The sequence below is a fragment of the Coturnix japonica genome, chromosome 1 (genome assembly GCF_054131305.1).
Source record: "Coturnix japonica strain WE chromosome 1, WE-NBRP24, whole genome shotgun sequence".
NCBI classification, from domain to species: domain Eukaryota; kingdom Metazoa; phylum Chordata; class Aves; order Galliformes; family Phasianidae; genus Coturnix; species Coturnix japonica.
In genome coordinates, this window is record NC_140663.1 from 105,282,735 (window position 1) to 105,307,648 (window position 24,914).

The window sequence follows — 24,914 nt, forward strand, 5'->3', positions numbered from 1 at the left end:
TTTTGGAGTTGTAGCAACCATAACTCTCAAACTGTAGTCACAGTAAACTTAGAACCCAAACTATTTAACATATCGTACTATTACACACTTGGTATATAGAACTATCTCAGCAACACCTTGTCTTGCATTAGCAAAGCCTCACAGTGCTGCCTTTCCTGGGCACTGGAAAAGTAACATCCATAGTACTTCTGAACAGCTTATCTGGGAATCCATTATTTTTAGTTTCAGTGTTCACCTAGTAGCTAATGATTTAAGTACATGTCAGTGAATTAAATGATTCTATGTTTTTGTGTGCTGTACCACCAAATTGATGCTATAGTTTGAGAAAAATGCTCATCTTGGTAGATTGTTGTAATTAATTTATATGCTGATATAAATCATTTTATAAAGAGGTAAAGGTATTTTACTGTCATTGTAAAACATTATATCTTGTGGCATGAGGAGTGATGGAATCTTGTTCACAGTTCTTCAGAGAGTTTGTGTTTGTATCTCTAGGAGAATCCTCGAGAGGATTTTAGCAGCATAAAATCAGTTACCAAAAAAAAACAAAAAAAACCCAACCAACCAAACAAACAAACAAGCAAAAAAAAAAAAAACAGAGCAAAAGTGAGGACATATCTCAACTAACATTCATTTTCTGAGTGTGTTGCAGAAGAATAGATATGTATTAAATTCAATCATTTTCAGATTCTTGTGGTTCATCTTCATGAACAAATTATGTTAACTGTTTTTTGTTACACCTTTATAGAGTGCTACAATGTTTTGTAGATGTGCAGGTTTCCAGCATATTGTCACTGCTAAATTTCTTCCTGTAAAATGGATACTCAGACCAGGTTTTTTTCTGGTGAGATGGACTGCATTTCCTTCTCCTTATGAAGAAAGGGGTTACTGATGCTGTCAGCCTTGTAGAAGGCAGTCAAACTTACTTTTCTGTAGTGTACAAAGCTTAGGGCTTATCTGCACTGAAGCTGTGATGCACACTCCATGGTAGGGTTTGGGGCTGCTTTGTTTCCTGTTTTTTTTTCTGTAATGGAGAACAACTGTAGTTGTTAATTGTCCTAAGACCTGAATTATTTGGTTTGTGTCCACCTGCAGAGAGACTATGGTCTGTTGGACTTGTCAGGTTGGAACCCAGGTTTGTTTATCCTTGCCTGCTGAGAAGGGGGATGGGTAGTTTACTGAATGGCTTGTGTGACCTTAGCTGAAGAAGAAAAAGTTTGTTATTTTTTTCCACTGCTGGAAACATTAGTGGAAAACTGTACTGTCAGTTGTTCTTGTCAGCAAGGATCGGAGTGGGTTGTTACTACTTTCTGCTGGGAAAGAAGCATTACTGGGTGTCTTCTAGCTCTCAGTCAGGAGCCCACACTTTCATTTCTGTACACTTGTTTTCTTAAACTTTCATTAATGGATGTTCTGCTTTAAGAATTCAGGACAGCAGCTGAAACTGAAGCATTTAAAAGCTTCAGTCTGATCACCATTGTATATATAGCATCAGTAACAGTCCAAGACAGTGGTTGAAATAATATGCCTGAGAATAGTAGGTGGTCTTGCTGGTTTGCTTTGTTCCTTTTTAATTGTCTTCATATGTGTTGTGGTCCTGTGTTTGATAGTAGGTCATGTTCTGAATAGTTCTTTAAAGAGTTGAAAAATGTGCAAAAGGGTAAAAGAAGTATATTATTAGTCTCTTTCATTTTTTTTATTTTTTTTTTTAGGAGGGTGTTTGGAAGAATGTATTGTTAAAGATCTAATGTTTAGTTTCTGGACATACCCATGGAATAGAGTTTTGAGCTCTTCTGGCGGATGTCTGCAGGCTAATTCCAGCCTGGAGCAGCCAACCAAAAACACTTTACTACAGCATGAACGTCACCAAATATAAGGTGACAAGACTAACAAGGACAAAGCATTAAAAACTGTTATCAAAGTGAACTAGAATTGGATTCCATTCTTATGATAGCAGGAGTAAGGTGGGTAGAATGAGATATGATGTGGGAGGAGCTAAGAAAATCAAGCAAATACTTCCAGTTCTTTTTTTCCCCCCTATTCCATTACTAGGGAAGGAGTTGAAATGGGAGTACTCTCCTCTGAGAGTACCTTGCTCTTCATGGTTTGAGAGTTCTTTCAAATTTTTCCCCATGAGACTCTTTGCATTCAGGTGATGCTTAAAGTTCTTTCCACAGACACCTTCATATAGTGCCACTTGTGTAGGCCTCTTTTCATTCTGTATGGAAGAGGAAAAGTCGTCAGATTGCTCTGGCTTTTGAAAACCAGAATGCAGTAGTTTAGTAATACAATTGATTTAGGGATTTAAGATACTAATCAACAACTGAAAATCCATAAATAAGACTGTAGAAGAATATAAAAAGGGAATAAACTATTAAAATTGACACATTTATTGTTGCATGATGTGACTGTTATTTTTGAAAGATATGTTTTATATATTTACCCTTGCATGTTTGTGGGAAAAAAAAACAGCAATAGGAAAATCAGGGACGGGTTCTGATTCCAAGGAGAGGGATTACTTGTGGTGCTCAGGTGAGGGAACCATTAACTTGATTGTAATTCTACCCATGAAGATCTAGAATCATTGTTTGTTTGTTTTGTTTTGTATTTTCTGTTTGTTGTTGTTTTAATTTCAATTCAAAATGCGTCCTTATTGTCTGTAAAGGCAAACGTTAAAGAAGCTGAATGAGGTTCACTTTCTCCATTCTCCTTCCCTGAGGCTTGGTTTATTCTTTTCCACTCTCTGTTTCTTCCAAAAACGACCAAAACGATTCCTCCTTAAATAAGTCCTAACAGGAAACTAAAAAGAAAATTAAACAGCCCATGTAATAATAATTTAAAAAAAAAAAAAAAAAAAAAAAGGAAAGCTTTTATTTATTAGTATTTCCCAATACTTTGTTCATTCATGTTTTCTCAGCCCTCCTGAATATTTATTATGGTCTCTAGCTTAACTAGGTTCCATTCTTCATTACCAAATTATATCCCCAAATTTTGAAGTTACTTGAAGATGTCATTATTTTAATTTTTTTCATTAAAATTGTAACAGATCAAGAATGTCACAAACTCAACAAGTATTACAAGCAGAGGAAAACTTCTATAAAGGATAGGTGGTGGGTTTTGTTGTTGTTATTTTTTTAACTAACTTGAGTGTGGGGCTTCTGTGAGAAGCAAGATATCAATGGATGAATTGTACTTTTCTTTCCTGTAAGTTTCTTTGAAGGTCTCAGCCTTTTACTTCCAAAAGCAAAAAAAAAAAAAAAAAAAAAAAAAATCCTCACAATGTCTGTAGTCCAAGCACTTAATTTTCAAGCACATTGTGTAACACATTGTATTTATTTTGAACTTTCAGTGTAGTCATTCTGGCTTTGCATTTAGATTAAAACAGATTCAAAATCAGCTTCCAAATAAGTTTTCTCATAGCCTGGAGTATCAAGAGGCATGATTTGTTTGTATGTTTAATTTTGCATCTCTAATGTACTTTGGTAGCTGTATGAGAGTGATGTTCAAACCTGATGTTTAAAAGTGTGTTAAGCATGTTTATGTAATTTATTTTCTGCTGGTAGCCAGGTTAATAGTTCATTTTTCCCTATGAAGCATCAGTGATTATTAGGTGAAGACAGCTCATATGTCTGTCATACAGAAGGTTGCAATATATATATATATGTTATCATTTTGAAAGCTTTCAAAAGTTTTTCACTAACGATAAATTAAGCCCATATGGATTTCTGTATCTGATTGTTACAGTGGAAGGGAAAAGACCATCCTCTGAGTAACAGATGTTTATTGTGAAATAGTTACATTACTGGAATAAGTAGCCAAGCTTCTATGGACTTCCACCAATGTTATGCTGGCATACAGTATCTAATTTCTTAGACAGAGGTGCTTCATTTTGACTAATGGGTCTTTGCTTGATAAGCTGTCAAAAAAAAAAAGCTCCTTCCTCTTGACAAACGTCAGGAATTTTCCATAGAGAAAGAAAGGCACTACAGAAAGCTTTGTAACTATACTCACTGTGGATCTCAGATGTGCTAAGCAGAAATCATAACCTTGAGTATGCTGTAGGAACACTTGCTGTGAAGCAGACCTCTTGTTAACAAAGGTTTGGTACTAACTGATCCCTTTTGCTGCTGTCCTGGGGAAGATGCACTGGGAATATAAAGGCTGTGCAATATGCTGCTGCTTGTGCCCTTGATACTATTTCAGAAAACAGCATTTTTCTGATTTTCCTCCAAGGACTCTGTGCATGGCTCTGTGCAGCTGGAAGATGGAACAGCCATTGTATGGAATAAAAGAATGGCAAGAAAGAGAGAGTGCTTGTGTGTGGACCTATAGGACTTAGAATCTTAGTGTGGGTGTTTTGTTAAGGAGTGTGCTAGAATACATGAGAAACTGCAGCCTAAATTAGTTCTTAGGTATTCTTCAGGCAGTGTCAGTAGTATAAAGCGTCCCTCATTCACCCTCATCCATCCTCAGCTATCTCCAGCTTTCTGGTGCCCCTTCAGCTGTGCTGATGTAAAAGGTTACGCAGCCACACGGTGAACTGAATAGAAACATTTTTCAGGATTAAAAATAGCCAAGAAAACCTCTGCGCATAAAAAGCAGCATGGGTTTGAAATGAACAGAGAGGTTCAATTAAGCTGCTAATTCAAATGCAGAAAGTGGTTTGTGTAACTCCGTTTTCATACATTGATGAAGCTCCTGGGGGAAAGATGCTGCAATGTTTCCCGGGGGCTGAAGATTCTTGGGTGTGGTGAAACTGATAGAATATCACAATTGGTTATTTTATGTCCTCACTGATTAAGATCTGCCCAGTTATTTTTTTGTTTCTTTCCCCAAGATTTATCTCACTTCAGACTGATGTAATCTAGAAAGCAGAGCAAAAAGATACTGGATGTGGCATAGTTTTTGCACTACGAGTTACAAAACATTAACTAAGACAAGAAACAGCAGAGATAAAGATCCCTGGATTAATTAATTAATTATTTTTTACTGTAATGGAAGAAAAACAAAGCATACTGGTTAGGCTCTACCTACAGCTTGTTCTAATATGGGACAGGATAGACACAAAACCAAAAAGTAATATATTTGTAGGTTCAATTTAGAATGCTTCTAGTCAGTCTGTTGTATTTCTTGTTGGAGGAGATCATGTTCAAATGTATGGTTTAGATAAATAGTATTAATTCCAAAATCAGTATTATTATTATTCAAAATAGTATTAATTATAATATCAGATCAAAGGAGATGTTCCAGCATATAAACTGCTTATCTGTGACAGTTGGAGGGGCACATTATTAATGTGAAGCATCTGTTTTCTGATATTGTATTTTTAATTTCTAAAGACTTGGAGAATGATGAAGACTTTAAGCTTGATTATTATTATTTTCCTCCTCTACTCTTCAAATGTGCTGTTATCCCACTCAGTAGAAAAGTTCATGTATTCCATGATCTGCTGCTTATGGCAGCCAGTGCAAGGTTATTTTGCGTTCATTTGCTCAACAGAAAGTGTGCTTACAATGCTAGTTTGGGTATGTCCAACCTAGTTAATTATAGTCCATCGTGAACTGTCCTACTTTTATGAAATACCTAAATAAATAATTAAATAATAAAAAAAACCTTAACGCAAACCCACTGAGAAGATGATCTAGCCACTATGAATATTCTATATCTAGTTTCAGGGTAGACTAGAGAGTAACTATACTCTGTATTAGCTGAGTTTTGATGTTAGGACATAGATAGACGCAAGCTCTTCCATCCATACATCTTTTGTGGATATTTCAGAATTTTGTTATGTGCTGTTGTAGGTATGCATAAAAGAGTAAAAAACAAACAAACAAACAAAGAAAAAAGAAAAACCAAAAAAAACAACAAGAAAAATCCTATGCTGAAGTCATGAGTGGATGTTTCTGTTCCCAGTAAGTGTATACATTCATTGAACCAAAGAAGCATATGTGCCCAGCTGATGTATACTTTAACATGCAGCAGTGAGAACATTGCTGTATTTGCCCTATCTGGGGACAAAAACCTTTGCCCTATCTGGGGACCAAAAAAAAAATCTACTTGTGTATGCACAAGAAAGACTTGGCTGATGGTGATGACTGGAAAAAATGTAGAAAAGCTTGTAGCAACAAAATATATATTGTTTAAAAAATGGATGGGCAAAGCAGATCAATGAAGCCAGCAATCCACTCTTCAGTTTCTTATAGATGCTCTTTTCTATCAGTGATTACCAATAGCAGGTCCTCTCAGGCAGAGGTTGCTGAAAGTCTGATGCTGATCCAACGGCAGTCAGAAATTCTCTTGTGTAGACAATAGCAAATCTGTCTATTGAGTCACACAGCATTAGTCAACAGGATGCTTCAACCACTCTGATACAGAACACTGCAGCCTATCTTGAGAAAATCTGTAAACAGATCAGTACTCTCTTCAATGCTATACATGGGAATACAGGGCAGTGATTTCACATTATAGATTTATACTATTGTTCTGTGAGTTCAAGGCATGTAATAGTCTGGGCTCAGGATACAAAAAAAGGTCATGCTGTAAAAGGAGGGATGGAGATGACGTTTATGACAGGTGAAACACTACCAAATAGCACAGTAAGATTGAAGTTAATTAGAAGTATTGTAGAATGTGTGCTTATATAAGCACATAGTCTATAGAATATATGATTATGTATGCTCATAGGTAAGCATGCATGCACATCTCTTCATTTATAAATGAATGTTTTTAAAGGAGAAAAGATGAAAAGAAAGGAATGAGCACAGATAACTTACACTACACTTATGAAAGCTACCTATGTAGTTTGGGAATTAGAATAACTTAAGAATCTACCAGAAGAAAAAAGACTTTGAAAGCCAAAGGTTACCTGCATAAACAAGCATGAATACTCTCAGGTATTTGTAATGTACTTATTTAAAATAATAATGCTTTAACCAGTGAACATTCAATACCTGATGACATAAATCATTTAATTGTGCATTGAACTTAATTTTAAAAATGTTCTTTGAAAAGCTAATTGCTTACAAGTAAATTTCTGTTTAAGTAAAGCTTGCTGTTGCAAAGGAATTAATAACTATGTTTAATACCAGACCCAGAGTTTTAAGATTCTCAGTATACTGTATGCGATATTATGCAGGTAGAATTCTTTTCCATACTGGATGGCAATGTGTATGACTATATTGCCCTTTGAGACTAGTTCTCATGCAGTTGCTGGTATCACACTGTTCAGCAGCCTGCTGCAGATAAGAATGAGTGATGATGCCCTAGATTCTAATGGAAATTTTAGAGCACATGCAGCGGTAGGGTGCAGTCTTCAGCAGAGAAAAACGAGCTAAGTTGCAGGGATGAGGGGTCATCAGGAAAGATAAAGAAATAGGACATAGACTCCAGGCTAAGCAAGGCTTTTTAAAGGATAATATGGAAATGAGCAAGAACCAATTTAATTTTTATAATGCCTCTCCATTTAACTCTAGAATACAAGGTCAAGGTACTGTGTTTTTCATAATGATTAGACATTTGGGTTGCTCTTTTTGTTGGTACTGTTGAACATTTATGTAGCAAAGACAGTATATGACAAAGAATTGAATATGGAAGCATCTCCTTCCCAAAACATGTTGAAGACAAAGTTGATAATTGCTTTCATTTTCATCCTAGCAGTCAAGCTTACTTCTCTAAGAAGCTTCTTGTTAAAGTTATCTGGATCCCCACGCACTTATGTCTTATTTTTATGTAAAGTCTGTAAAAACTATTTTCATCATGTAACCAGCCTGAAATCAGTTTCCTTTACAATAAAATCTCAGCACTCCCCTTCTTACTGAAGCTGGAGCTAACTATTAGATGTGAAACTTTGCAGTGCACTAACTTTGCAGTGCTGTCAGGAGTTTCTGAAATTATGATGAATAGGTAGCATTTTACTCCAGAACCCTCATGCAAATGTTTTATTTCTTAATGAGAAAAGATGATGCTGTACCTCTCCTGCATAATCATGTAAAAATAAAAACTAGATGGAGAATTTTCCAGATGGGCTCATCTCAGAGGGAGAACAACAAAGATCTGGGAAAACTCTTTGACATTTTGTACTCTTTCTCTGACAACAGAATTCACTCTTAAATGAGTCTTAATTTTCAGATAACCTCCAAGGTATGAACAGTGAGCATTCCTCCTGAATATATGCATCTGCTCCCTGATGAGTCTTTGCAGAACCACCTACACAGAGGGACAGATATGATGGAAGGTAGTTTGGGCAGCTCACTGCTTCACACTGGAGCCAGTCTATTTCCAGTTGGGTTGGCTTTCTCTGCACTGTGTGACAACAATTGTTGCAGCTGCCTCGTGGGTTCATCTGGAGGTTTTAACCACATTCATACTTAATATAGATTTCAGTCACTTTGCGTATCCAAGTTCTTTAGTCTGGATTGACGGAATGAATGAGTGTTACCTTTTTTATTTCATCTACCATAAATCAGACTGTCTTTTGAAGCAACTGTACTCCAAAGCATAATATTAATAGGTTGGGTTTTTTTGGTTTTTTTTTTTGTTTTTTTGTTTTGTTTTTGTTTGTTTGTTTGCTTTGTCCTCCTGCTATTCTCTATTTTATTTTTATGTTTAACTGTCTGTCACTCAGGTTTCATGAAAATCCTCCTTAGCTCCCCTAAGCTCTAAGCTATACCTGGCACAACTAGCGCCTTTATGTTGAAAATAGATGGCAGTGGTGTGAAGTATTGTATAACGCTGGCTTTCAAGACCAAATGTGGGTTCTCATTAGTTCCCCTACTTTGTAAAGGGCCTCTGTTTTCACATAGACCATATTTCAGCTACAAATAGAAATTGGAAAGAAAATAAAGGTAATTCTAAAATGTTGGTAAGTTGTTTTTCAGACCTGTAGAACTTTCTGAAATTTGTATATGGTTTCATTTTCAATCTGAATTGGTTAATGCTCTCTAAATAGTACTTTCTATATCAAGGCTGTGATGCAGAATTTTTTCCCAGGTAGTTCAGAAAAAATAAAAGGAAACATGATGGAAAATAAACAAGGCCATCAATTACAGCCCCTCTGAGAGTGAAGGGTGATGTTCCACACACCTAAGCATATTTATTTATTTATTTATTTATTTATTTATTTATTTATTTGTTTGTTTGTTTGTTGTGTGGGAGAAAAAATTCTGTCATAATTATTAGCAGTCTCCTCCTCCTCCTCCTCCAGTGAAGATGTGAGTTCAGTTAAGGGGTAGGGAATTACCTCAGTCTTTAAACTCTGTCCTGCCTTGAACATCTGCAGGCAGATTTCTAATCACCTTCTAAGGGATTGTGCTTCTTTGAAGGACTACTGATGCTAGATAATCTTGGTGTTTTTATAAATAATACTTGTAAGTTTGAGGATGCTTTTCAAGAAACCACTTTATACTGGCTATATCATGAAAGGTAGGAAAATGAATAGGAATGCCCCTGAGAGGTGACTGACATAAAGTCAAAGTATAATGGATGTCTTTAAAAGAAGGAGGTGAAAAGTATCTCTGAGTTAAAAGAGTGCTTAAAAAGTATATACCTTGTTTATTTTTTTTAGAAGTGTAGCTAACTGAATAAATGTGGCAACAGTTATGTAACAGGACAAGGGACAGAAGCTTAAGCAATTTAATAACAAGATTCAGAGCTTAAAACTGAAATAAAGATAACCAGAAGCTGCCAACAAACCTAAAAATCAGCCTGTTTCACCTTTGTGGTGGCCTTACTTCATCACGAACTTGAAATGTTTTGAGTCATATGTGTTTATGATCTCCGGGAAAAAGGTATTAATATTGGTATAATTGTGAAATCGTATGATTCCAAATTCAGATACAGGAGTTGATTATAAGTGCTTTCTTACATCAGTACAAGAGAACAATACGGTGTTTTCAAGCACGCACTGAGTATATGAGTAAGACTCATTTGCTGAACTTGAGTAAGTGTACTGCTGTGCCATTTCATTTAGCAGTCGAAAATTCAGAAAATACAGTGTTGGTAAAAAGCTTTTGAAAATAGATCAGAGTTAATAAGAAGGAAAGGAAAAGGTCTGAAATCTGCTATTACAAGGGGATCAGTGAAGGAATAAGAACAGCAAAGCAAAGTATCTTTTTGTTGCTGTTTTAAAAGGGAATGCATATACATTATATGTTGTTTCTAAATAAGCAATGGTAAATTTCTGTAAATGTAGTTTAAGCAGCAGAACTATATACTATTCTATAAAACACATTAACATATTTGGTGGAAACTAGTAATGCAAATGAGAAAGCAGTACAAATATACTTTGCTGCCTTCCCAAGAGTAGGAAATAGGCCTGCTTATGTGTTAACACCATGAGTCACGAGAGGGAAAAAGGTTCACTTTTCATCTGTGCCCTAGTTTTTTGTTCTTTGCTACATCTGGAATTTTCTCAGAGATCAATGGAAAGAATGGTTCATTTTTAAAGCCTGATTTATTTACGTGCTATTTTTAGTTCTGTACTCCAACTGCAGTGTCTTTTCAGAAAGAGAGTTTTCAAATCTTGGCAAGGCTGAGGTCCAAGGTAGTCCATGAAAGGGGATGATTGTGCTACAGTGCATTTATGTCTCGTGAAGATGTGTTCTTATTTTCCTGGGGAAGATCCTTCCCTCCTGCTGAACAGATAAAATGCGGATGAGATATAGAAGAGATCATAGTATTTAAAAGCGGGAGGTATGATTTTATAATTCAATGTATTGTTTGTATTTTGAACTTAAGTAAAGATAACTTATTGTCTTAAACTAATCTCTCACTAATTTGTATTTATTCAAATGTTTCAAGCCCCAAAATGTTTTCAAAGAGTGAAAAAAATAGCTCACCTCTTCTTGTTATAATGAAAACTGAATTGCATTGCATTTACTCTAATTCCAAAAAGCAAGTTGAACCAGTGATTTCAATTACCCCAACCACAATGGGGCCTGTAAGTGAGGAACCTTAAACAGAATGTGTATTTCTGTGAGCAGAAGTTCCCATCTTCTCTTAGAATTTGCACAAATGACTTATAATTAGCAGTTTCAAACAAAACGGCAACAATGCTCTCCTTGGTTTGGGGTAGTTTTCTGAAATATTGATTTCTATTTATAGATTTCTTTCTTACCATGTTCTTTGTTTAGTGTTTGAAGCATTCCCCTTGAAGCATTTTGTTTTGCCTGACTTAAGTTTCTAATGGAGGTCATGTACACTGCAAAAAAAAAAACAAACAAACAAACAAACAAAACAGTATTTTAAGCACGATCACTGTCTAAAGAAATTGTGTTTCCTGGTGTCTCTAGAGTGCCTTGAAGAATGTACACTACTCACAGACGCTGTGCTCTCATTTAAAGTACCATTGCGTTGTGCATGTTATCACTGACGACCCTCTGGGAAGCATCCTTATGCCATCAGTCCTGTGTGGTTATTTACTCAGACAAATAGATATCTTGTTGATTCACCATTAGAAGAATGAATTATGTAACTTCAGTCTTTGCGGATTTTCTTTGGACAAATACATTACTTTTGCGGAGTATCAGGAATTGGGAAAGTTGAGAAACTTGCTTTTTGTCATTGTTTGTACTTGATGTAATTCTTTCTTGTCCTGAAAACAGGGAGTCTAGAACAAGGAAAAGCGAGTCTTTCATTCACCTGAAGGCTCTAAATAAATAAAACCTCACCTTCTATTCTGTCTTGTGAGTGCCTAGATTCACATAAAAAGAAACTGTGAAGGGCTTCAGTGCATTCAGACTCCTCTTATCTCCATTTTGCAGGGAATCGTTTCTCTTCTGACCAGAAATCACCACAACTTTCATCCTACTTGAGGGCCAATGTTACATTCATAATGCATTTTCATAATATGGAGATTTTAGTTTGACAAGCAACAGTGCACTTAAAAAAGACAAGGAAAGTAATCAAGATTTAGAGCATATCTGTCTCACAGTGTGGGACTCCACACATGCTTCTAGTCTAGTTCTCAAAGAAATAAGTATGTGTTTAGGATATTCTCAACTATGTAAAGGCAAAAACAAATAAAATCTGGGTTGTAGGGTTTTGGCAACAACAGTAGACTTTGTTTTCCTCTTAAATTATACCCTTTATTTCATTATCTGATCTCATGCACTGTAGTTGATTTGTTCATCAGCCAGAAAAGGACAATATTTTTCTTCACTTCTTACCTGAGTTTATGCAATTAAATATTACTTGCATCTCTTTCATATTATTTGCTGTTTTCTGATACGGTAATTAATGACAAGAAAACACTTTAATTCAAGTGTATGTATTTGAGAACCACAGATTTGATAATTAAGACTCTTGAGTCATTTTCAGGTGGAAGATTGATAACAGTATTTGTTATTAAGACTTTCGGTAGACTCACAGTAGGAAATTTCTATACAGAAATCTTCCTTAACTCTCCCACAGGCTGGAGAGCAGAAAAGCCATGAGGAGATTGCATATGAACTTCAGGTGAGCTGTTTCCCTCACTTCCTTCCCAGAGTGTTTGCCTCAGGTGTAGGTGAGTGTCTCCTGCCCACCTGAACACACAACAAAGACCTGAGCTCTGCTCTGAGTGTTCCACTCAGGTTCCGTTTTTTCCCACACTGCTGAAATGGAACAGTGTTTTTAGCCCGTTTTTCTGCAAAAATAGAGCTCATGAGATTTCATTCAGTCTGTCTGTCATAGCATGGTCTGTAATGCTTTTTGAATTTGTGATTAAGTTTTAATCAAATTGGAAATGAAGGTAGTGATTTCAAAATAATAAGTTCATACAAGTCTTAGAATTTCAGTAGCTGGGTAGGAAATTATTCAGTGCTGACACTGAGAAACAGACAAGCAGAGTTCAAAAGTTAAATGTGTTCCTTTGGAGCAACACACAAGCTAATGAGTGAATGAATCTTGGCCAGGAGAACATCACACACTTACTCATCCTGGCCTGTTGAGAGATGGAAGGGCTGCAGCTGTTGTGGGGGGAGGGATCAAGTGTAAAGGTCAAGGAAGGTAAAAAGTTGTCAGTTTGTAAACAGGCTTCATTAGTTCCATTCTCACAGAATGATTCAGATTTTTTTGTCTTTTCCATAGCAGCTTATAGTAGATGAGACAGACTGCAAGATGGAAGGGTAGTTGAGTAGGTTGCAAATAGCTACAAGATAAAAGGTGTCTTGGGTAGATGTTTGTTCTGTGTGTAGGGCAGTTGCTGGGATGTCACAGGGGAGGTCATTCTGATCTGACGGCTTCTTAATTTTGGTGAGACAATAAAATCTGTTCTTTGTAATTTCAACCTTTTATGAGAGCCGAGCAACATTTCAAATATGACTGAAAAGAGAAATCCTTAGCCTTTGGCACATATACATCAGGTTTTTAAATAAGGAAAGATTATGAATTATTTCAAGGTAAACTTCTGCAAGCTTTTTTTATGAACTATCAAAGTGAACCACATATTTTTCTCTCTTCCATGCCTAGAAAAAGTGTTTACCATGATGGATTCTCTAAGGTATGCCTGCTCAATCCTTTAGCTGCTAGCGATTTTGCAGAAAAACAGAAAAGTGGATTTTATATCGAAGCATATTTTGCTATTTAATGTTAAGATTAGAATGTCATAGTCAATCTTTTGTGGAACTGATAAGATGTAATACCATATATTAAATATTTAGTGTCATAAGGGATCGGACAAGTATACTTGTTCAAAATGTTAGAAAAGATGATGTAGCATAGTTATGTGCAGTTAGAGGAGTAGTTTGGTCAGAATTGTGTAGAAAACTATATACAGGTTAATTTGCCCAAAGCTTTTTGAAACTGTGAAGTACAGTTTGTTCCATCCTCATTTTTTAAGGGGCTGGATCAGTTTTGAAGGCTTCAAAGTACATTTTATTTAAGGTGTTTTTCCTTTATGTTTCTATTTTATTAGGCTGTTAACTTTATTAACCAGTTTAGAACATTTTGTTTTATTGAACATATTAAGTGGGATTCTACTGATTTATTGACAATGCTAAAGATTTTCAGCTAGAAATCAGTATGTTTATTTTGAATGAGAGCTACTGTGATTGATAACACTTTTCTCCTGCATTTCAGTTCTGACATAATTTTTAGTAGATTTCTGGCATGGCATTATTTCTGGTTATTTGTGTGTGTGTGTATTTGTTCTTCTTGTATTGTTTTAGAAGCAGTACAAAATAAGTAGATGAAAGTATGCACATATTTGAGCCCATTTTTAAACTCATATTGGGAAGAGTGAATAAACTGTTATGTACTCTTCTTAATAGTAAAACTTAGTAACTTTTTAAAATTTTTTGAAGGGTTAAGATGAAGACATTTACCTTTCCCAGCTGGTCTTTGATGGCATATAATGGGCTTTTGTAAACTTATTAAAAATGTAAACCATCTCAAATAGTTTCGGCTGTATACAAATAAGTTGCTTATTTTAAAAGGAAACAACAGCAGCAAAAATTATTCTACATCTTGATGTGTAAAATTTGCACTGCTTCTTTTCACCCACAAGGATGTCAAGATACGTGTTTTCCATCGGAAGTGAATTTTCCAATAAACATATTGATTTTTATTTGGCAAATGTCATGCTGTACTGAGTAAAATACATTAATATTAAGTATGCAATGAACATCAGTTCCTGAAAGGCTTGTTATGTTTATAATATCAACTGCTTTGAAGCAAGTTGATGAATTTAGCAATCAGAAATGAAATTATGGGAATATGTAAATCAGATATCCCTTGAGTAACAACACTGCTGCGCCTAGGAAAGCATTTGAATTAATACTTGGAATTAATAAAAGATCAGACCCCAAATGCTATAATTATATTCTGAAGAAAGAACAAGATGGATACACAGGCTAAGTCTGTTAGATGTGGAAGAATACAAAGTGTGGCAAGGGTAAAAAATCATCCCCGGTGGTTGTTGCAGGCAGTAAAGCCAGTTTTTGTAAATTAGTACAATTCAAATAGGAAGGAAAGGCTCCTTTCCTCTTTAGCACTCCTAGGAAAGAACCAGTAGAGCTAAAACAATTATCTGAAGAAGCCCGGATTAGTGGAGATATGAAAGGTGAAGGAAGGGAGCAGCAAAATCAAAACTGAGGAAGAGTGAACGTGACCTGATAGCCTATGAACCTGTGTGTGCCTCACTACTGAATTTCTCCTACCAGTTAGTGTTGCTCAGAGGCTTAGTGCAAGTGACAGCTTGATAGTGAGAGGAGGAGGAAAAGCACTATGTGGACAATTTATTTTGTTTGCCAAAATCTTCTGGTAAATGACTGGGTCGGTCTTAAGAAGAATGTTGACCTAAAGCTATATTTTGAACAGTAAGAATTTCTGCTCAGCTTGGCCTATTCTGTTTTTAAACAAGTTGATATTTCAGGCAATATTCAAGTTTTGTTCACAAAATATCCTTGAAACAGTATCCACAGTTTGCTCAGATACTATTTAATGCAAAGCTGTAATGCAAACGTACTAAATTTATTAAGGGATTCTGTACATTACACCTATGTCTAGACTGTTGCAAGCCTATACCAACATGTTGCATTTCCCACAGGAACTGCCCATTAGAAAGAAGCCACTTTTGTTGGCTAGGTGTTGCCCAGGATGCATTTAATGCCTTTATTACTTGCTACAGTTGAAGCCAAATTAGGGCCCAGTGACCACTAGTGTCCAAGTTTTTTGGACTTAAGCTTCTCCTATAAGCAGGCACAATGTCACTTTATTAGCTAATGCTGGGTTTTTCTATCTTATCTGGTACAGGAAGGATATTGCACAGTTCCCATAGTATGAAAAAGTATCCAGAAACATCTCTTGTGCACACCAAAAAGTATTTTTTTTATATATTAGTGTCACAGAAAAGCTATACAGATTTTTCTGGTGGAAAAAAAAAATAAAAATAAAATCGTATATGCTACTTTAACTTGCTTTAAAATTAAGTGTAAAATATTTAATACTGTGAAAGTGAGAGTTATATAAATATTATCCCAAATACTTGAAAAGGGCAATGTCTGCAGTAGCTTGTTTTAAAGGGAGGCTATAAATGACCAGCAATACAGTAAACATATAAATACAGCTTGTCTGGTGTTTCTAGTTTTCTGCTTTTATTTTATGGGTACTTTTTTTCCAGAGACAAAGGCACTGACAGATGTCAGTTTAGAAATTTCAACAGAAAGAGGTAATATATAACAGCTTTAATATTGTATTTGAAGGGGAAACAGGGTCCTGAGCCACATCTATTTATTTGAGTGTTGTTGCATTGAAGACTAGGAATGGTACTTATAGTATATAGGTTCCTTTAGAGAGAAAATAGCAGTTTTTGTGCTTTAAAACAGAAGAGATATATAGGAAATAACTTAGATATAAGCATGGGAATTTCTGCATAAGTCAGAAAAAGCTGAGAGTGATTTGTAGTAAAAATCTGCTTTTGATTTTAGAAAAGTCAAACTTTTCTAAATGTTCTAATGGTGTTCACGTTGAGATGGGTTATAACTTACTTAACTTAAAAAAAAAATAAATGGCTGGTATTAATTCCAAAATGTTACTGATGTTCTTGAAAATGTAACAATAGGCTATTTTTTGAAGAAACTAAGCTATGTTGTTATTTTCAGTGTTCTGGTGTCTACTGCTATGTGAGTAGTGTGATTTGTGATAAATGAAAACAGAATGAAGAGTGAAGACCATACTTTTCTTACTGTCAACTTCACTTACTCAACAGTAGCTTTGTACAGAAGGTAGAAAATCAACATGGTTTCGTTAACGGAAATTGCAAATTAAACTTGATATCAAGTCAGGCCATAGCCCTGACGTGGTCTTGTTCTGTATGGAATTAAATGAAAATGTTTTTTGATAGAAATTTGTTTTTACACTTGGTGCTACATCAATGTGGAAATATATTTGAGTGGCATAGTTGTGCTGCAAAATCGTGAGTAGGTTTGGACTTAAAGTTCAATTTTCTGTATTTAACTTGAAGCGTTACAGTTAGTATGCATTAGCAATGGAGTTTACTTTTTCTGAAAAATGTCTTAGTTCTCCCTGCAGTATTTCTAAATCAGTTCTGAAATTAATTTGGATTAATGTACCAATAAGAAGCTACTGTGTAATTTGGGATGGAAAGACAAAATAGACCTCTGTTCACGCACTTTAGAGCTTAGTACTGAAATTAGTTTCATAACAATTTTGTATCACATTAGAAACAAATATGAAATGCAAATTTAATGGAATATGGCCAGTTTTTAAAATTATGTCCTACTGGAAAATGGTGGAAGGGAACTGATGCTATTTTATGTTAATCCCCTTATTAATATCTTCATTAAATCATAAGCAGTTCATTTGATTGTAAGGCATCAACATCTGAAGACAATGCCAATTATCTAAATAATTTGCAATTGAATCACTAAGTCACCAAAGTCAGCTTTAATCTGAACTATCAGTATATATCCTTTTCCAATGCTTCTAAAATTCAGTGAGTACTCTGCACCTTTTTGTTCAAGCAAGGGTAATGTAAGCAGTGACAAAAGTGTAGTGCACAGTTACCTGAATTTTTTGAGCAGTGGTAGAAGGCAGCTTTTACAACCATACTTACGAACTACTGTATCTAGAAGATTTTCAAGAGCCAATATCATCATCTAAACAGAAGGAAATTAAGACAATTTTAATCAATATCTCCAAAGCAGGTTCATTACAATGAGGATGTGAGGGAAAATTTCAGTTTGCAAGCCTTGATTACTTTCCTTTCTTACCCCTGCAGGTTTAATGCTATGAGGAAATGTTGTTACTGTAAGAGAGAAATTCAGGTTAACTTTTATTTATTTATTTATTTATTTATTTTTATTACAGTGAACCTGAACTCAAGCAATACTTTTGAGTGATCTTATAAACCAGATTATCATCCTAGCAAAATTCATAATAATGAATCCTACAGGATGGTATCTGTTTCTCAGTAGCTAATTATAAAGGGACTTATGTATTATTAGTTTTTCACTGTTGTATTAGTATGGACTGGAGGTGCATTTACAGTAATCGTTGATAGCAGCACCAGCAATCCTAGAAATACTTTACAAGACTGAGTGTAAAGACATATATGAGACAATTAAGGTAGCCTACAGCTTTCTTGAAGAACAGCAAGCTGGACTGAAGATCTTGTATAGGTGAAGTACATTTTCTTCAGCATATATACCTTGTTTTGTGAAGAACGGATTGTTTCACAATCCTTTTCACAGAAAAAGAGCAGTCAAGGGATAAAGTCCAGATAATATTAAAACTTTTCAACAAATCTGTGGCTCTTCTGATTGGCAGCCTTTACCTGATGAGGACTGAACAATGTATAATTGTAGAGAAGCATAATAATCACATTCTCCTCATGTAATGTAGCAGTCATAGATGGTCAGCAATGCATCAGGGGCAATACTTTGCATTTATCTAATTAACCTGTATCAAAATATATAGAAAGAATAAAGTATATACAAAGCAGGACATATTATTAGTTTCATGAGACTCTCCAAGCAGTTTGCATTCCAACTCAAGTATTTATTTTTAAATGACAACAAATAGAACGATGAAATAGTGTTAGTTCTTATGAAAAATTTATAATATTTTTTTTTACCATGCTGATTTCTCTATTAAAAATGTTAGTCCCATAAAATAACAGTGAAATTTCCCTGCTATTGTATGATATTTATCATTTAATCAGAAAATTGATCTGCAGTGATTTACTTTTCCTTTGGATTTTCATGTACGGTTCACCTACAAAGAGTAGGAGCCATTTCTGCTTTGTGGGTTTAATCTGTCCAGGGCCTACTGTCAGTCCTTGCAAATGCTGCTATTTTCCTGGAGGTGATAATAATGTGCAAACCATAATAAGTTTTGTAATTTACTCTAAAAACAATACATTGAATTGTGTTACTGTCAGCTCCTGGGAAATGCATGCAGTTTTGTTTTGTTTTTTCATTCCTCTCTTCTGTCTCCATCAGCTGCATTAGGATTTGTAATGTTAACATAATAACAAACATAACACATGGGTAATAATGAACGCTGCATTGTTGCTTACAGCAGAATAGCTAGAAAACAATTTCTATGCTTTATTGAATGTTTTAATCCCAACAATGTGCCAGTAATGTGTATCCAGATTAAATCAATTTGATTTAACTGCCTGGAAAATTAATTTATTCCCTATTTCTGATATAATCTTGAGCAGAGGTACATATACTTAATGGATAAATTCATTGTGGTAACTGAACACTTGCAAGTTCTGCTGTGGATAATTTTCCCAAAAATGCTTTCACAGTTTCTGATTTATATTGCTGTATCTGGGTAGACTCTTTTATGTCAATCTTATATTTTTATACATTTTAGTGCAGAAGAAAGATTTACGTAAATGACTGAAGAATAGCGCATTAACGTCAAATTCAAGACTACAGATTTTTTGAAATTGGTGCATAGTACCTTTACATGCTTTTAGAATCTGAAGCTTACCCTAAATCAAGGAAAGGCAATACAACTTATTTTTTTCTTAAAACATTTTGTGCCAGCAAGTGCTTCTGACAGAAATTAGGAGCTTGTTTGTGTATTTCTTCATGTTGCTACAGGGCTTTTCCATAACAATAAATTACCGTTGAGCACATTTGTCTGCTACAGTGAAAGGAGGAAAGTGCTGGTTAGATTGCTAGTAGAATGGTTTCTGATTAAGCTTAACAGTGAAAAGCTGTTTCATTCATTGACAAGAGGAAATGAGATTGCAGAAAGAATTGTATGATGTATGTATATGTTAACTAAGAAAAAAACAACTACAGTCAGATGAATTATGCCATTCTGATGGTCTCTTAGGTAAGTGGGTATGGACTCTGATGAATGTTTAATTTACATAATACGTTAAATGAGTCTAAGCCATCAAATTGATTTAATCTGAATCATCATCTACTCAAAACTTTCTCCTGTTTAGTATTTCAATCAGTACAAAGAAATAATTTATCTTTTTGTCATATTGTCTGGTCAGTTATCAAAATCCTAGTGAAGGGTACGAGGCAAAAAAAAGTAATTTCTCAGTAAAAAAAAAACTCAAAGGATAACTCTTTGTGATGTTTATTTTGGTAAATATGCAGTATTAGGATCCCTGTATGGATACTGAACAGTAAATAAGCTGTCAAAAAAAAATAAAATAAAATAAAATAAATCCTTTTGATGTTTAAAACACACATACACACACACACACACAAAAAAAAAAAAAAAAAAAAAAGAAAAGAAAAAAAAAGAATCCATGAAACTGAAGTATCATAGAGTTTTATAATTAAGTAATTAATTTTAATTCAGCATGCATTGTTTAATGTAGGTCTGGCTTGGACAGAACAGCTTTTTGTCAGCTTTATTGCTTGTTCCTGACAAAATAAAGTTAATGTCAGCTGTCTAAGCCAAGAATAAGGCAGAGTCAGGGGTTTTACAAAAGAAAATCAAATTTCAGTGCAGAATCATTGTGATGAATGTATTGTTCAAGTTCACTTTGTTAGCAGAGGTAAAATACTGTGACTGAATCAACAGGCATACGTTGCTGCATTTCAACTGTGTGTATTACAAAGGGATTCAGAAAGAATCATCCTGCTCCACAGAAAGTACAGACATCTTTAGTATCCAGAGTTATTACCTGTTGGCTCTTGATGTAGAAGTGTCTCCTAGGTGTATGTGCACAGCTGTGTAGAATTTGCAGTTTGACACTTAGATATCATTAAACTGAGCATCATCATGCATCTTCTTAACAATCTAACTTCGAGGCACACATTCATCATCTTTCTTCAGGAAAAATATATTTCATCTCCCTGAGTGATGCATATAATTAAATGTATTACAAAAGACAGATTAAGAATAAAAGAGAGTGGAGTAACAGCGAAAGCAGATTTAAATGTACCAGAGCCCCTCAGTACAAGGATGGCAGCCCCCAGAAAATAGCACACGTTTTTAGCTATGTGTGGCAAGTATGGAAATAGGATCAGCTCCAGGAACTCCCTTGCTGTAGGTGGTTTTTCTGAACTTTGGTTGGAGTTGGGAAAAGTGAAGTCACAGAGCTGCATGGGAGAGTACAAAAGGAAAAGAAAAAAAAAAAAAAAAGAGAGAGAGAGAAATTAGAAATATAATGGAAATAAACAATAAGCCATGAAATGAAAATACAAAAAGAACAGCATCAGAAAGGAAAAAGAAAGGGAAAAATGATGGTGTATTTTAGAGAGACGGAACAAGAATATGTAACACCTTTTTTGTTTATTTGTTTTTCTGAAATAGTGTGTGTAATTTATCATTTTGGGCAAATTTATTTCTGAATCCTTAGCAAATAAATAGAATTCATAGAATCATAGAATGGTTTGGGTTGGAAGAGACCTTTAAGATCATCTTGTTCTAATCCTCTGCTATAGGCAGAGACAGCTCTCTCTAGACCAGGCTGCTCAAAGCCCCATCCAGCCTGGCCTTGGATGTTTCCACGGAGGCGGAATCCACAACTCCTCTGGGCAACCTGTTCCAGCATCTCACCACCCTCACAGTAAAGAATTTCCTTCTAATATCTAATCTAATCTTTCAGTTTAAAGACGTTTCCCTTTGTCCTATCACGACACGATCTTATTAAAAGTTCTTCTCCAGCTTTCCTGTAGGCCCCCTTCAGGTACTGTACGGTAAGAGCGGCCTTCCCAGAGCCTTCTCCAGGCTGAAGAGTCCTAGCACTCTCAGCCTGTTCTTGTAGGGTAGGTGCTCCAGCCCTCTGATCATCTTTGTGGCCCTCCTTTGGAGCCACACCAACAGCTACATGTCCTTCTTGTGTTGGAGGCCCCAGAACTGCATGCAGTACTCCAGGAGGGTACACATGAGAACAGAATACGGGCGTAGAATCTCTCAGCCTGCTTGTCATGCTTCTCTTGATGCAATCCAGGATATAGTTGAGTCTCTGAGCTGCAAGTGCACATTACCAGCTCATGCTGAGTCATTCATCAGGCAGTGCTCCCAAATCCTTCTTGTCAGAGCTGCTCTTGAGCCATTCTCTGCTCAATTTATACATGTGCTTGGGATTGCCCCAACCCAGGTGCAGACTGTTGCACTTGGCCTTGTTGAACTTCATGAGGTTGGCGTGGGCCCACCTCTCAAGCCTGCCCAGGTCCTTCTGGAAACTGTTTCAAGCAAACATCATGTGAATGTCTAGGCAGTTTTAAATTATATTTAATTAGTTGAGGTTATGACAAAATAATTGGTATGAGAGTTTGAAGTTCCTAAATATACCACTTTTGTAACCTTATTTCAGTGAGGTATCATTCTTTGCTTAGTTATGCTTGGGAATCACAAGAATAGAAAAATCTAAATGATGGTTATATATGATATTATCTGTTTTTCTTAGCATTTAGAAGTTAAATGTTTTAAAAACAGAATACATGCAAGTGTCCGTAATCCCCTCAAAATTGTGATTATCTCTGTGTATTAATATAATGATGTTGAGTCTCTTCTGAGTTGTTTTATTTCTAATACTGTATAAACATCTCATTATTTAATTAGGTTAGTTTGCTCACTGAGTTCATAAAGTGATTAGAAACTGCATGGATAAGTATTTCAGGTAGCCTTCTTAGTAAGTTCTGATTCCAAAGGGCAGTGTGCCCTTTCATTTTGCCATTTCTGTGTGCAAGACTGAAATGCCAAGTAAAACTACGTGAAGCAGGTTCAGTAGCACCATAAACTGTAAAGCCATAAGAAGCAAGCTCTTACAGATCCCAGCAGCTTGTCCTTGTACAGGTATGCAACAAAGATAAAGAGGGAGCAGGGTGCCATACTTGTTGGCAAGCTTTAGCTTCTGAATGTAAGTTGTGAAAAACCTGTCTTCTGGTTTATAGGTTTCAGGTGACTATGGGAAAATATGACTTTCAGCAAAACAGTTGAAAACACTTTTATCTGCTTTATAAACGTATATGTCTTTATGAATTATCTCAATGCTTTCTGTAGCACCCAATATCATGAGTAACCTGCCTGTATTTTTGGGGACAGAAATTCTAGATAAGCTTCATCAGTGTATATTTTACTTTAATCATATGGAGAGTACCAAATGCACAGAGCACTGTGGGGGAAAAAAAAAAAATAAAAAAATATCAAATTGATCTGAAGTCTAGATCATAGAATCATTTAGGATGAAAAGAGCTTCCAATATAATCAAGCCCATCCATCAGTCTGACTTAACAAATACCATCACTGTACCATATCAGTAAGCACCACATCCACACATCTCCTGTTAAACACCTCCAGGGGTGATGACTTCCCTGAGCAGTCTGTTCCATTGTTGGGTCACTTTCCCTGTGAAGAAATTCTTAATTCTTCCTAAAGATCTAAGCCTCACCTGGTACAATTTTAGTCAGAAACAATTTAGCTAGGAGCATTTCCACATGCTTTACTGGAAAATCCCTCTTCTACATTCCATGCACATGGTTCCTATTTTGGTACAAGGGATCTTACTTTTAAAAAGCATCCCTGCCACTGATCTAGCCTTTTCTTTTGTCATGGTTTAATCATTTTCATCAGTATTCCACATCATAGCATTATGTAGTGCATTGAGAGTTACAGAGTTAATGCTCCAGTTCTGGGTACCTGTCTCAGAAGAGAAGAATTACATCTCCCAGGGGATTATTTGTTTTTCTGTTACCCTTTCCACTCAGAAGGAAGGATAAAACTGTTTATATATCGTGAGACATCCCCTTTTTTTCCTCTACTGCTCAGTCAGACTATACATCTCCCCTCAGCATTAGAGTAAGGCCTTTGGCTACATTTTTAGGCTCATCTCCTCACGCTTTCCCCATTTCTTTTTCCTGGGGTGTGGGTTCATGGGTTCCCCCACACCGCTAGTCACGGAACTGGGCTAAACCAGCCTGTAAAATGTTGACTTTTTTTTTTTTTTTTTTTTTTTTTTTTTCTTTTTTTGTAAGACCTATTGCATATTATGCCATGGAGTAAATGAGAAAATTCCCTTGGCTAATTTTGTGTTAGTTGAAATAAATATAGAAATACTGTAATAGCTATTATAGATATTTTTATTTCTTTTTTGTATATGCTGGAGGAGGGAAAGAAACTGATTTAAATATTGTGAATTTGTACAAAAACATCTCAGGAACAGCATTTAAAGAGTCTTTTAATTCACATTTCTCTTCATAATACTATACTGACTGATGTTTTTTTCCTGTGATATAGAACATTTTGGCAAATATAACATCTAATTTCTACTAATATTAATTCAAAAAACTTTGGAATTGAGGAATTAGAATTTCCTGACCTTGCTGTGATTACTGTTCCAAATGAACAGTCTTGATGTATGTAGGAGTCTGGTTGAGTCATTTTTTCTGTAAGGGGTTATATGCATACAGGCGCATAGAACAATTGCTTCAGGTGCTTTGCTGGGAATAAGCTACTTATTGTGGTATACTTCTCCTAATTCCATGCATCTTATCACTATGATTTACCTACAAAATCTGTAATGCTCAAATCGGTGTGAAATACTGTGCATGCGTATGGAAGCTACATATTCATTTTAAGCTTAGCATTACTGAAACCAAGGTGTGTGCTGGAAAGGCAACTTTTCAGACTCACAACGATAGAGAACATTTATGTTTAGGTAAACTTCCAGGCCATTACCACTATTTTTTTCTAATAATCAATCATATCTGAAAAACAAGCAAACAAAATAAATAAATAAATAAAAAATAATCCTAAGTTTGAACCAGGTATTGTTTTAACATGTATCAGGTAAGATAAGAAAACTTCATAAGTAAGAGGCTTCTGAAGGTCTCTTCTGGGTCTTAGAATCACATAAAGACAGAATAGTAGGGGTGAAAGAAACCTCTGGAGATTATCAAGTCGAGCTTTCCTTCTGAGATGGTTATTATTTTGAGAATAATGGCTTTAGTGAAGGGTACCAAAGAAGGCAATAATTTTTATAGGCTCTC

At 35.4% G+C, this 24,914-nt stretch overlaps 1 protein-coding gene across 42 annotated transcripts in view; it reads left to right on the plus strand.

The window, feature by feature from the left end:
* DMD (dystrophin) overlaps positions 1 to 24,914 on the plus strand; it is a 1,121,556-nt gene that overhangs the window by 712,257 nt on the left and 384,385 nt on the right. For 28 of the 42 annotated variants that reach the window (XM_085549559.1, XM_085549432.1, XM_085549499.1 and 25 more), the window contains one exon: positions 12,409 to 12,453. The exons of the other annotated variants lie outside the window; for them this stretch is intronic. In XM_085549559.1, the coding sequence (XP_085405685.1) occupies positions 12,409 to 12,453 (45 nt within the window). The remainder of the gene's footprint in view (positions 1 to 12,408; positions 12,454 to 24,914) is intronic. 42 annotated transcript variants of the gene reach the window in all.